Source organism: Vitis riparia, chromosome 10, assembly GCF_004353265.1.
Source record: "Vitis riparia cultivar Riparia Gloire de Montpellier isolate 1030 chromosome 10, EGFV_Vit.rip_1.0, whole genome shotgun sequence".
Lineage (NCBI taxonomy): Eukaryota > Viridiplantae > Streptophyta > Magnoliopsida > Vitales > Vitaceae > Vitis > Vitis riparia.
Window position 1 is genome coordinate 12,507,742 of NC_048440.1, and position 14,199 is coordinate 12,521,940.

Consider the following 14,199-nt stretch of genomic DNA (forward strand, 5'->3'; position numbering starts at 1 on the left):
CCATTCATAGTAGCTCCATAGGGATGTAAGTAGTCACTACCACAATGGAGAAAACGTTCTTAAAACATGCATAATTTTTTATTTGAACAATACAACCATAAAGAGAAGAAGTTTCACCCTGTTCCAATTCTCAACAAAAATATAAAAAATAAATAAAATAAATAAAAAATTATAATTTTATAAATCGAGAGCAATCAAATATAATTAATATTTCATTTTTTAATTTAAAAAAATTATATTTATTTTCCTTAAGTTTAAGATATTTATTATTCCTTTCTTTGTATGATTTATAATAGATTCTCATTTAAATTTTTGTAAAGAATTAATAAAACTAAATTATTTCATTGCCATATTATCAAACTCTTCATAAGGTTATAAATTAAGTCACCTTTAGGTCTCATTGTACAATTTTTAAGGTACTATCCAATATATTTGTTTTCTTATTTTCAAAGACTCCATGAAGTGAAAGACAAGCACCCCCACGCCTACACTTCATATAACACCAAGTTGCCTTTCTGAGAATATTCCATCTTTTTTTCTTTGTTCTTGTATTAAAATAAAAAGCATATAGTGTAATATATAGAAAAGAAAATACCAATGGACAAGAGCCCTGCATTCATGCCCAAGCCTACATCCTGCTAAAAGGTTTCTTAAAAACATATACAAAATACTTCCACAATTTGGCCTGATTTTGACGCAAGCTAGAAAGAGATGCCCTTTCTTCTCGGCCACAACAATGAGCAATTTGCATCTTTAAAAAACAATGGCTTTAACTCAGGGTCAGCCATTCCTTGTGCCCATTTAGATTGATAAAAAAAAATGGGCACCTGGGTGAAAGAGGGAAGTGAAAAATAAACAATAAAATCGGCTCTGAGGTAGACAAGCTATTCCTGCATTAAGGGCTGCCCAGCAGATACAGTAGCAGCATGGAACCCAAGCAACCCATTTCCAACTTGCCCCTGAGAGATTCTAGGGGACTCCGTCATCTAAAGTTGCAGCAATGAACCCGACCCCTAGCCAACTTGTCCCAGAGACAAATCATCTGTCTGGGGGACTGGTAGTGTGCCGTGTAATAGTCCTCCATGCACCCATATTGACAGAACTTCCAGCTGTGAGAGTATTGAACAGATGTAGAGCTGTTGAACTGCTCAACCCACATTCCCATGCTCACATCCTCCATCTTGAATAGCTGCCATGAGAAAGTAACAATCTTATTTATCTAAATGAATTGATGAGCTTAAAAAGGAAAAGGGGAAAAAGCATTCTCCAAGGGAAGTGGTAAAGAAGGTTTTTCTTGTCACAGACCCGTAGGCTTCGATTCCCATGTTGAGCAACAATAAATTTAGCAATGTCAATGGAAATTATATATCCAGGGCCGTTGGCATAAGGAGGATAGACTTCTTCCGGCCATTCCTGTTACATCGGATAATAATACTTTAAATACAAATAAAATGAAAGAAAATCTAACATACATCCTCTCAATTTTCCAATAAAAATTACAAAACTAACGACTTCAGGGTACAATGTAAGAAAATCAAATTTTTCCCTTTTTTAACTTAATAACTGAAAATTTTTCCAAATTTTTCTGTATCACATAAAAAATCAAATCGTCATAAGTTTGTCTACATTGAAAAATAAATAAAATAAATGATATACCTATATGGACCATATATCACATAAATGAAATACGAATAGATAACAGTTTCATCATAAGATGGTAAGGATGAAAAGGTAAACATAGATATTCATCACTATTGTACACGTATAAATACTAAACGGTGTAGTTTCACTGAAATCAACTTAACAAAATATGATGCTTTAATGCAGATACCTATCTTATTCACAAAATAAGCATTACTTGTAAATAGGGTTTAAAATTTCAAGTTCCAACTAGTCCACCAATAAATACTTTCATGTCAAAATTTTCAAGATTCTAAAATAATATATCAAAGAAGGAACAATGATCATATAATATATACTTGCATGAACTATTGACATGAATGTGTTTATTTACCATGATCAAAATTCTAACTTTTCAAGTTCTGCTAAAATGGGAAACGGTCAGAAAAATTGATATATTAATCAAAAGAATTTTTTTTATCTTCCTTCATCATTACCCTTACAGTTGAACATTCAAAATCATATTAATAACATATTTTTCATTCAGTAACACCTTGATATTTGTGGGAACAATTAAACTTCACAGTCAATCTTTCATTTTGCCTTTGACAACTTGTGTCCAATATTACCACATGGAATCGTTTTTTCTATCTTGTCCTTTTTTTTCATCTACCAACTTTGAAGTCCATTTTCAACAATAATTTATAGTATTTTCAAGAAAAAATTCAAATTTGATTTTCTGAAAAGTACTTAAAGCAATTTGCAATATAGAGGAAATTAACAACAGCATAATATTATATATTTTATGTATCATATCGTGCATTGTATACATATCTCAAGGTACACTTAACATGCAATAGTACTGGTAATAAACGTCATTCACATGAAAAGAGTACTGTATCATATTGTATTGTTGATTGAAAGTTTGTAGCAACTATCAATAGAGATCTAACCTAGAAGCATGTAAAAAAGCCTGGCAGCCTAATACTTGCCCAAACCCTATTTAGACAGTCTAAAACCCATGAGAGCCATGGCTGGGGCCTCATCCTCGGGATGGGCCTGTGGGGCCTCGTCCTCAGGCTGGACCAGGTCTGAAGAGGCTCAAAACCAAGGCTGAGACAGAACCCCATAAAAATGCCCAGCACATATAAAGGGCCTGGCTCAGGTCTAATTCTCAAGCCCAAGCCTAGTCAAAGACCAAAGTTGTTCTGGTTCTAGGGCCAGTCCTGGGCTCAGGCCCTCAGCTCAGTTCCAAGCTTACCTATACCCCGCAATAAAGAAAAAAGAAATGTATTTATGGTTCACAGTTCACAGGAAGGCATTAAAAGCTTTCTTACCTCATATGTGACTGCCCATTTTCCACTCCTAAGAGGTCGATGCAAGAGGTTGAGATTGCCCATATAAAGGGATCTTTTGCGAGAGATGCCCTCAATTTCTTTTAAGACAGTGTCCACCCTAACAAATGTGTCATCATCACACTTCATGACGTATGCTGCTGTCACATTTTGGACCTGCATGGAGTGATATGATACAACTCAAACAGGGCCCGACCAAACAAAATGCAGAAAATAATGTGTCTCCCAATTATATTCTATGAAGACCAAAAGAAAAACTTGGAACTCACCCCAAACTCACAAATGGCAATAGTTTTAAGTACCACGAGCTCATAACGATCCATAAATGGCAGAATTATAATATCTCCAAAGTAAGCAGCCTCCTTTTTCATTATTGCATTCACCTCTTTCCTTGGATTCTACATGTTTATTTTATACATGATTAGAAACCCCAAAATTAAGAAAAATAATAATAAATATCATAGCCATAGAAGGTTGTAAGGGAAATTTGTCTGTTCATGAGCATAGATCAATGGACAAATTCATATCCCAAGTAAGATATATACAAGAAACAGCAATTACAAAACAACTTGTAGATTGGACTGCAATATATAGAACCTAAATTATTCCTAAATAAGCAATCATGCATGAAAAGGAAAAGGATGAGATTTCCTGGGGTCAAGAAGCCATACATAATACCTTGCTCCTCAAACCATTGATCCTGCCATCTGATCAATTGGTGTCCCTCAAATGCCTTCTTATAAACCAATTCAAAGTGCTTTATCCATCTATTTAGGGTTACCAATTCTACTCTTCTGTTCCAGCATCTTAAAAGTCACATTTTTAAACATCTGTTAAGTTCATTCACACCATTATGCGCTTCCTGTTTTTCTAAGAACTAAAGACTTCAAAATGAATTAGTTCCTAATGTATCTCTCCTAATCCTTCCATCTCCACGACATGGTTCATGAACATGGTTCATGAACATTTTTCACGAATGTTAAAATTAGACTCCACATGATATGGTACAAGTAAACAATTGTGACTGAGTAAAATCTTCCCTATAGTTTGATTGAATGATACAGGCATACAACAGTCAAGTAAAATATAGAATTCTACATGGTAGCCATAGAACTCCCAACTCTATGGGCAACACCCTAATTATCAACTTCCTTACAGATGCTCCAACTGGGAAAAAAGGATGTAACTTTACAACTTCTCAACCATCAAGTTGGCATACTTAAACTGTGTTCCAAGCTTTATGTTTAGTCCACTTGTTAAGAAGCAAGAAATTCAAATCCATTCATTTGTTCTAGCTCTCCATCTATGCAGCCATCAACTAACATTAGATGACTAACAAGTAACAGAATGAAGGTACTTATGTTGAACATGAGCAATCAATATCCATAATAATTGCAAATGCTTCTTGTAGTTTTTCCACATAGCAGGCTAATGTAATTTTTTCCCCTATGTGACAGGCAAATTTATTGTTTACAAATTACAGGTACCTATCATAAAGTTTTCAACTGCTCCCTGGTATACATTCTAAATAATCTTAATATTCTCTTTCATGTTCCCAAATGTTCACTCAGCCAATACACACCACATGGAGGACCCTACAACCAATCTCAATATTTTCTCCATGTTCCCAATTTTTCAAGGCATTCCTCCAATCTCTTCCTAACCTCTCAATCCTCAAAATTTCTGCAATCCAAATGTCAATTCCAAGCTAACCATTTTTGTTCAATCTTGCAAGATTCAAATTTCCCCATCCCCCAACCTGCAGCCCACCCCAATCTTATTATATAGACCACCACAATTAAATGCACAATTTCTTTCCACATAATATCAGACCAATAAATCCCTTTCCATGGGAAATTGTTTTACCATCACATTGGAGCAAATCAAAAGCATTTAAGCATCTATGGAAACAAAATTGTTCCAACAAGTTTTACACAGCTTATCAAAAGAGCTGAACTTTTCTAGCAATCATTTTATGAATAAATAATTTATTGCAAGAAAAAGGGATAAGCCCATGAACACATGCAGTATGCACTAGAAAGGAGAAATAAACCAAACAATCTAAAAGTTCAACAAAACAGAAGCTATACCCATTACCCACACAGCTATAGTATAAAAAAATAAGTCAGCAAGAAATCAACTTAACTTCACCCAAGGCAGCCCTTTATCCTCAAAGGTTCTTTGACTCCTTTCTATGTCACCAAAATTCTGGAGAGGATCATTCCAAAAAAACCCCATGTGAATCACATCCCTCAAACAACTCCCTTCCCCCTTTTCCAACTCTTATACCCCAACCTTCTGATATTGCTTTTGAAAAATGGGTATATGCAAAGGAGTGGAGTCATCACCAAATTGATGACCAAAGAAATGCTCAATGTCACCTTACCTTTTGCAGTTCTAAAAATGATCATGTACAAATCGATTTCTTTGAAATGAGTTTAAAAGGAAGAAGTTGATAGCCATTCTTTGACCCAAACTTACTAATGAACAAAAAAAACATCTTTGTTTCAAAGACTGCTTCAGGAGGGAAAAAATTTAGGAGCTTTGATATTTTGAAATGGGTAGAGAACTCCTAGCCATCAAATGTCATGTAAAAATGCTTTTTTGCAGAATGGCCAAATGTCTTAAATCAAACACTCACCAAATCTAATCACTGCTTCCTTGTGATCATTAGTATTAGATTTCTACCTATATGAGTGCACTGATTTACAAAGGAATAAATAGAACCTCAATAAGTTTGCTTCAAATTTAAGCCAACAAACAACCAGCTTTGAAGAAAAATTACCAACTTCAGATCATACTGATCAAGACCAGCTTAGGGGCTCACTTTTATTTATAAAATGCTGAAAACAACAAAAGTCAACTACAATTTAAAAAGCATACCTATCAGTCTAGAACAGAGGAAGTTAGTACAATAAAACTGAAAGAGAAAGAATAGGATGGTTCTTGATTTTAGAAATATTACTTGTTCTCCAAAAAAGATGATAAGGGCCCAAGGCAGAGGCTGGTAAAAACCTCATCCTTCTTTGTTATTATTCTTCCCTTTTCCTAATAATATTTTTAATCACAAAGTATGTGTGTGGATGTGGAAATGCATGCGTATGCATATGTATTAATCACTATTCTTGTCTAAACCTCATGCCGATTGGCAACCAAAAATAATAACTAACATGTAAGTACATAAATAAAACGCTGAATTACAGCATCACGGAGAAATTATAGTCAATTCCAAGTAAAATAAGATAATAGAGTTGAATAAGAATCCCCAAGCACATAGTAATAAAATGGATACATATAAGACATCAGTTATAGGTGGGTGTTCAAGATATAGATGGCCCTGCCACGTAAACCCTCAATGTTTAGCCTGCATTGACAACAATGCCGTGTGCATATATTGTATAACCTCTTATGAGAAAAAATTATATGCAGAAACCTCACAGTCCTTACCAATGCAACAAAGAAGCGAACAACTACATTTGAAGACTTGATTGCTGATGATTGCATCCAAGTTTTTCTAACTGCCATACGTTCTGCAAAGTGATTGGTAGCAGAGAGAACTCCAATAAAAAGTTTAATAGGACGCTTGGGCAAAGGATGAGCTTTCCACTGCTCCGACATTTCCAATACTCTTTGGGGTGAGAAACTTGGATGAGAGGTAGGGAGAGAAGTAGCATAAACTGAGTGAACATCCACATCACCTTTAATTGCTAATCCTGTTGCATCTTCAAGTGTAAAACCCTAAAGGAATTGAAATCATACAGTCAGAAAAGCATTCTTTAACAATGCACCAAAGAAAAGAGGTAATGATATAATGAAGCACCAAACAGCTAAGCAAGATATAGCATCGAAAAGCATACTCAAAAATCAATAAATCAACAATGACTGAGATTGTAAGGCGAAAATGTAGCAGAAGAAATGCCATCATTGGGGGTAAAGGCACTCTTACAAAAAATAAAAATAAAAATAACAAAAATGAAAATTCTCTTAACATATTATGAAGATTATCACACCCCAATTAGAATTCCACCATCTAGATTTTCACAAACAATGATACCATATAACCCTTCATATTACTGATTCGATCTATTAACAATTTTGTTTTTTTGATAAGGAAGAGCAATTGTATAAAGAAAACCTGAAGTACAGCTGACAGTATACACAGAGTATACAAGGCAACTAAGCCAAAGGGAAAGAAAAAACAAAAAAAACCCTTACTTACAACCCAACCAATCAATGAAATCGAAAATGGACCACGAAGCACAATTTAATCAATGAAATCTATTAACAATTTTCTTTTCATGTCAATATCACAAATCTCAACCATTCTAAAAAACAAGGATCTATGGATGGTTCAGGTTATTTATTTGACAATTTGGTAGAATAGTTCACTCACTGAATTGAACATCTCAAATGACCATAACAAAGGCCTTTGCAAGGAACTGAACAATGACAGAGTAAAGAGAGCCATAAAAGGGATAAACCTTACAATGCATTTCCATTTTTCAAGAAACATACCGTCCGATATGGGAAGGAAGTCACATGTCGACCTCCAACATTGATATGATATCCTTCAACACCAGCACGCAGGGTCAGAATAAACAGTTTACCCTCCACAAAGGGGAATGGCCAGGTTACTTCAGGTTTCTGCTCGCGCCCTATGAATCGCTTGAACCATGAAGTTGTCTTGGACTCTTTCAAATCGACAATATCATTTCGTATCCATTTTTCACATCTCCCATATCCATCAACTGCCAAGTACATATTATAAAATTTTGGTGAAATTCAATAATATATAGGTTATGTTAAAATTCAGAACAAACAATTATTGTTAGAATACATACATACATACATACACATATATATATATTCCAAGAAGCATAAAAAGCTCAACGTCCTTGCTATAATAACATACACATAAAACTGGGCCTAAAGCTTCAACATATCATTTACCAACCAATTCGTTACCAGTGAAGTGAAGCTAAACCTCTCTATGTGATTCAACATCATAGTCATCTTGGGGCTTAACCATCCCAAGCCTTGCAATGAGCCTAAACCATCCTATGATACATCCATCCAAAAGCTTTTATCATTCCAAGACTTAGAACAAGGACTTACACCTACCCCAAGGTTTTTTCTTATCCTAAGGCTAATGGTAGTATCTAACCATTCCAAGGCTTTTCTTAATAATGAGGATTATAGCAGAGCCTAACCATCCCAGTGTTTGCTTCTTGGTTTCATTTTTCGAGATCATTTCATAGGGAATGATGTTGTTGTATACATAAACAATCGCCCCCAGCATGATGCTCTCATGACTTGATGGCATGAGATAACTTTGACACAATTTATTTGGGCTAAGGCATTAGCCATTTCATCTAAAAACTATTGGCTTTTAATGAGGGTGTAGCTATACCCTTTTATGGCATTTGATGTCACAATTATCTTGAGGCTTAATCATCTCAATGTTTACAGTGGGGTTTAACCATCTCATAGCATGCTCACCCAAGGGCTTCAACCATATTGGTACTTACAATGATGACTTACACACCAATCCTAAGGCTCACTCATGGCAAGGCCCAATTATCCCAGGGCTTTTTTTCATTCAAGGCTTATAGTAAGGCCTAACTACCCTGGGCTTACATTTCTACCCCAAAGTTAATTTCTTGAGCCATAATTTCTCACTAAGCATCATTTTTGCACATTAACTAGTCAAGATCACGCAGCAACAGCATTTGTGTGTATGAGAAATTGAGGAAGAATTTATAGAAATCAAAAAGTGAAAAATAAAAATAAACCAAAGTGATATAGGGCATTAAAGTAGGTGAATTCGGAATTGATACTGTTTTATGTTTTGGGGATGACAGAGAGTAGATAAGACATCTCAGATGCATTCTAATATTCTTTGAGACTGTTTCAGGATCAGGAAAAGGAAGCCTATTTCTGCAGGACTAGTAGTAGATTTTATTTTGATAGGTTTTGTGTCTGTAGGATTAGTAGAAGATGCACTCCTTCTTTGTCTAAGTTAACTGGACCATCCTCTAGGCACCTTTTACAAGGCCAAGGCAGGGTGAGATTCAGTTATGTGAAGGCTATAGAGAAGGTAGAAAGTTGGAAGAGGCAACATCTTCAGGGGAAGATCTGTCTGGAGTCTTATGTACTACATATCTCCTTCTCATCACAGTTTTTGTGAGGGAAAAAGATAGGAAAAGAGAGAAAGGAATTTTTGAGGGGTGGGTTAGACTGTTAGAGGAGTAAAAGAAAATGCAGATGATAAACTCAGAGGTGTTGGTTGGCAGTGTTGAACATGTTAGCATAGTGGCAGTCAAGGTTCAAGGTGGAAGTGGACGATTTATGGAGAGTCATGGTGGTAGGTATGGGGAGCGGGAGCCAGGCAGTATTCAGGCAGGGTGAAGGGTCCATTTGTGGAGGGTGATGAAAGGAGATGGAGAGTGGGTAGGAAGATTCCTCTAAATATATTTGCTAAAAGGTGGGGGATGGTCAGTGATTGAAGTTTTGGCATAAGATGTGGTAGGGAGAGCCTTCCTTGGAGGTCAAAGTCACAGACATGTTTATAATTATAATAAAAAGGATGCAATAGCAAAGTATTCATGTTGGATTGAGCATGAGATCACAGAAACCAAGGCTAACCACAGATTTTTAGGCTAGCAAATTAGACAAGTGAGACTCCTTTCAGACTGTACTTCTATAGTTGCAGCAAATAGGAAGAGGGTGGATCAAATAGGATGGAAGCACAATATCCATTCTTCAAGGTTCTGATGAGAAAATGAGTAAAGCCCACATAGAAAAAGATTTTGGGGCTCTGGCTCCTTCAAGGTGTCATTTTCATTTGGACAACAGCCAAAGAGAGGACTTCCTTTTTCTATGCAATCAAATTATAGCTAGTGATGAAAGAACTTTAACCAGACATAGCTAGTAAGGAGCAGAGGAGTCCTCTTAAATTGATGTTGCATCTGATAAATGGATGGGAAGACTATCACCCCCTAGCATATTGCACTATGCCCCAAGAACATTGTTCCATGACTATTGTGTTTCTCAGAGTAGTGTGAATCCTTTCCGGGACAATGCATGAGGCACTATCAAGCTGACATGGAAGGAAGTGAGAAGGGCAACAAAATAATGGGGAGAGGATGACTATTAAAGTAACAATAGAAATGGTTTAGAAAACACTAAGGTTTATGCTTGGGAGAATGCTTCAAGAAATAGGTTCCATGGAAAATCTTTGAGACTAGTACATCACACTTGGATCCTGTTATTTCATGCCCTAAAGGAAGGCATGCTCAAGGAACACTTCTTGCACCCAAAAACGAACCTCATAGCTAAGCGGCTACACTATGTGGCAATGAAGATGGGATGCTAAAATCTCAATAACTTGACTAATTTTGTATAAACTTAAAGTTAAAACATATCCTTCAAGTTTTCGTGTGAAAGTAGCATGTCATATTTATTGGATAGGCAAGCAAAGAAATTTATTATATATGCTAAAAATGGTTCAATTGGATATAAATGAGGCATACAAGTTATGCTTAGGGAGAAAAAGGATAAAGAAAAAACTCAATTTATTCAACCCTATGACAACCCATATTAAAATAAATTTCACTCAGAATCCTACAAAACTTTCTTCCTATTTCCTTGCTTCTAGAATGTGAGAAATTTTTAAATTTTTGGACCAAAAGAATTACCCAATAGAATACTAGGATCCCCTTTGTATAACTCTATTCTCATACTCCTGCATGACTTTATACCTACTACATAGTCAAATAACTTTGCAAAACACACCCCCCCAAACAAAAAACAAAGAAAGGTGAGAGATTTTACATAAAAGAGAAGATAGATCTTACCAAGCATGTCATCATCTTTCCTGGATGGTAAACCATCACACCTTTGAGCTGTCCCCCATTGCATCCTATAGCAAGTGTTGTGCTCAATTACAGGTCTACGACTCCAATCTCCTTTCAAACGAGGATTCAGGTGCAGAATTTTTGGTGGATCCTCCCCATCGACTGACTTCAACCCTTGCAACTCAACCATAAACTGTGAAACCATAACCATGGCATCCCCATTCCTCAATCTTGCAAGCTGTGGCACATACTCCCTGTGAGCATAATGGGGCGTTCCCACCACCGTAATAGAAGACCCTGCAGCCAGCCCACAAGGGAGGAACACCATTCTGTCTGACCGTGAAAATTCATCTCCATTCATGGACAACCACCAAGGGCATGACTCGAGTTTTCCCTCAATTATGGGATTCTGTTTACTTTCCTTTAAATCAAAATTTTCCACATCTTCCCAAGCCTTCAACCCCAACGTCCAAGCCTCATCTGCCATTCTCTCAAGCACCGATAACTCACTGGTTCCATTTCTTCTTCTCAGAATCTTACCCGGTATTCGACCATACCGATGTTGAAGCGGCCTTATGGATCCTCTCTCCTCTTGCAATGAAGTTTCCACTTGCAAAGGTTCCTTTTTCGGCATTGTGGGCACATCTCCGTTTTGGTTATCCTCTAACTTCCTATGAAATGCATCCTTATAAACAGCACTGAAAAATGATTTGCCAAGATCATCTTCACCTTCAATCCTTGCTCTATCATCATCCGTTCCAGCATAATAACTATCGTCCAAAAACCGTGGAAACTCTAGGGATATAAAAATCAAGTACAATGCTGCTATGCCCAGCAAAAAATGCGACAATTTCAACCTCCTTTTCATGGTTCAAAATCCCAACAAATCCGAACCCACTTCACTACGCTATGTATCTCAAAAATCTCACACACCCATTTGCACAATTGCTCAGAAAATCAAAAAAATCCAAACCCCGCTTCTCTATGCTACATATATCTCAATGATCTCCCATACCCATTAGCGCAGTTGCTTACAAAAACCGAACCGAGCTCCAAACAAGCATAAATGAACTTCAACTTCGCCACTCCCCTGCAGAGATCTAGATCTCTGTTTTGATCCTAAGAATATGAAAAATACAAAAAAAAAAAAAAGTAAATATAATAAAGAGAAAATCGTGACAATGCAAACCAGTTCACAAGCAATCGAGCCCCTTCAGTCTCCTTCACAACCCAACTGCTGGTCCGAGCAATCCTGGCCGCCCATTACTCATCGGCCGCTCTGATCTCTCCCAATCCGAACAAGAGGGAATTCACGATACAAAACCAGACCCGGTAGAGAGCTTGTCAAACAAATGGAAGGCCAAACGATCGCAACCACCAAGATATGATGAAAATCATAACCCCAACATCACTTCATTAAGTTTCCACTTTACTTTTCATCACTTTCACATTATGGTTGTGGTTAAATATTTGATTAATCGAGAGAAGATAAAGCATGCTAGCCTTGATGTGTAGTCTTTGTGTTAGGTTTTGTCGCTAGCTTTGTAAGAAAATAAATGTACTGAACTTTTATAATTAATCTTCATTCTCAATTTTGTTGGCTTCTAAGAAAATAATTTCAACAATTTGAAAAAAAAAAACTAGAAAAGAAAACACTGAGAAAAAATAAAAGATAAAAAAAATTAAAATTAGTTTATATTTAATAATTTTTTCTCATATTTCATTTTAAAATTGTTTATATTTTCTTTAGGTTATGTTCTGAAAAGTATTAAAAAAATTATTAAAAATAATAATTTTCCTTTTATTTCAACATGAAAAAAAATCAAATATAATCAAAATTAATTAAAAATTTATACATTTTTACAATATTTAATATTAATATAAAGGAAAAAAATAAACGAAATAAGTTTGAAGTAATATATAAAATAATTTATTGATTTTAAATTTTTTTTTTTTTCAATTTTTATTTCTTTCTATTTTTACTTTTTATTTTCTTTTCCTAGCATTTTCTCTCGTATCTTTGGCAAACTAAATATAACCATAGTCTTCTAAAATAAGGAAATTAAAAATATGTAACTTTTTATTTTGTCATAGATGATTTTTTGAATTTCATTTACCTTATTGGAATAATTTTTCCAAATAGATATCCTTGATTTTGAAAATTGATGAATATCATCAATATTTGTTTGAAGTAGGCAAATAAATAGAAAATAAAAATTCTTTTTCAAAATGTAGTATATGACCTAATTTTTTATATCAACAATAGGACCCATTTATGATAGCCTTTTTATGTTTGGCTTTTTCTAGAAGCTTTATGGAAATGAAAATCATAATTTTCAAATCAAAATAATGACATTGTAAGATATGGAATAAGCTTCTAATAGCTTGTTGTATAAGTTGAAATAAGTCTTCTACAAAAAGCAATATTTTTTATGACTTTCATATTATTTTTTTAAAATTATAAACTTTTTTAATAAAATATTCAAAAGACGTTAAAGACGTTTTTAAAAATAAATCCGAATACGGTATATTGAATCATTATCTAATAAACTTAGAATCTAATGGGTTTCGAATAAAAAGTTGTAAATAAAAGTACAAAATTTTAAAATATTAAATAGAACTATAATATTTCCATATACTTTTAAAGAAAACTTCATTGAAAAGGTTTACATTGACATAACTGCACCCTAAATGTACTCTTTTCTCATCATCAACCTTCCTAATCACCTTCCATTTTCTCATTTCCAAAAAAATAAATAAAGACAAAAGGAAAATAAAATAAAAAAACAAAAAAAAAATGCAAAAACTTTCATAGTCGTTGCTCATAATGATTGCAATGATGATGGGAAAGTGAAAAGGGAATATGAGGCTGAATGAGGGATTTTGGGGCAAAGAAGTGAGAAGAGAAGAAAATGATGTAGTAGGAGTTGTGAAAAAACTTACTTCCAATATCATCCTTTTCAATTCAATGATTTTCCATCAACATTTTCCATTCATAAATTGATACATCACAAACCTTAAAAACAAATAAGTAGTAACTTCTTAAATAATAGGCATAGTCCATACAATTAAATTAACCTTGGGAGAATAAGTTATTTCTAAAAAAAAGGTAAAAGGAAAATTATATAGAAATTCCATAAGTAACTAACAATTGCACTATTTATAATTTAGTTCTATGAAATTACACTCATTCATGAATGACCAAAGAGTATCATGACCACCTCCTTAATCAAGGAGTTGACTATTATATGACTAATTACTCAATTGTTTAACATTTTTGAAACCCAAATATGTCATTCCTTCATTTGATAAAGATTTATTTGAAACTAAGTGTGTTTGGTAGCAATTATAGAAAGTGTTTTTAGCTT

The 14,199-nt window shown here is 34.7% G+C and overlaps 1 protein-coding gene across 1 annotated transcript; it reads right to left on the reverse strand.

The window, feature by feature from the left end:
* Nucleotides 1-551: 551 nt before the first annotated feature.
* LOC117923842 (hydroxyproline O-galactosyltransferase GALT2) lies at nt 552-12,317 on the reverse strand. Its single transcript, XM_034842328.1, has 7 exons — nt 10,832-12,317; nt 7,491-7,723; nt 6,423-6,713; nt 3,245-3,373; nt 2,958-3,131; nt 1,306-1,413; nt 552-1,189 (listed from the first exon to the last, which is right to left on the reverse strand). The coding sequence occupies exons 1-7, from the start codon at nt 11,697-11,699 to the stop codon at nt 983-985; spliced, it is 2,010 nt and encodes a 669-aa protein (XP_034698219.1). The 5' UTR covers nt 11,700-12,317; the 3' UTR covers nt 552-982.
* Between the last annotated feature and the right edge of the window lie 1,882 nt (nt 12,318-14,199).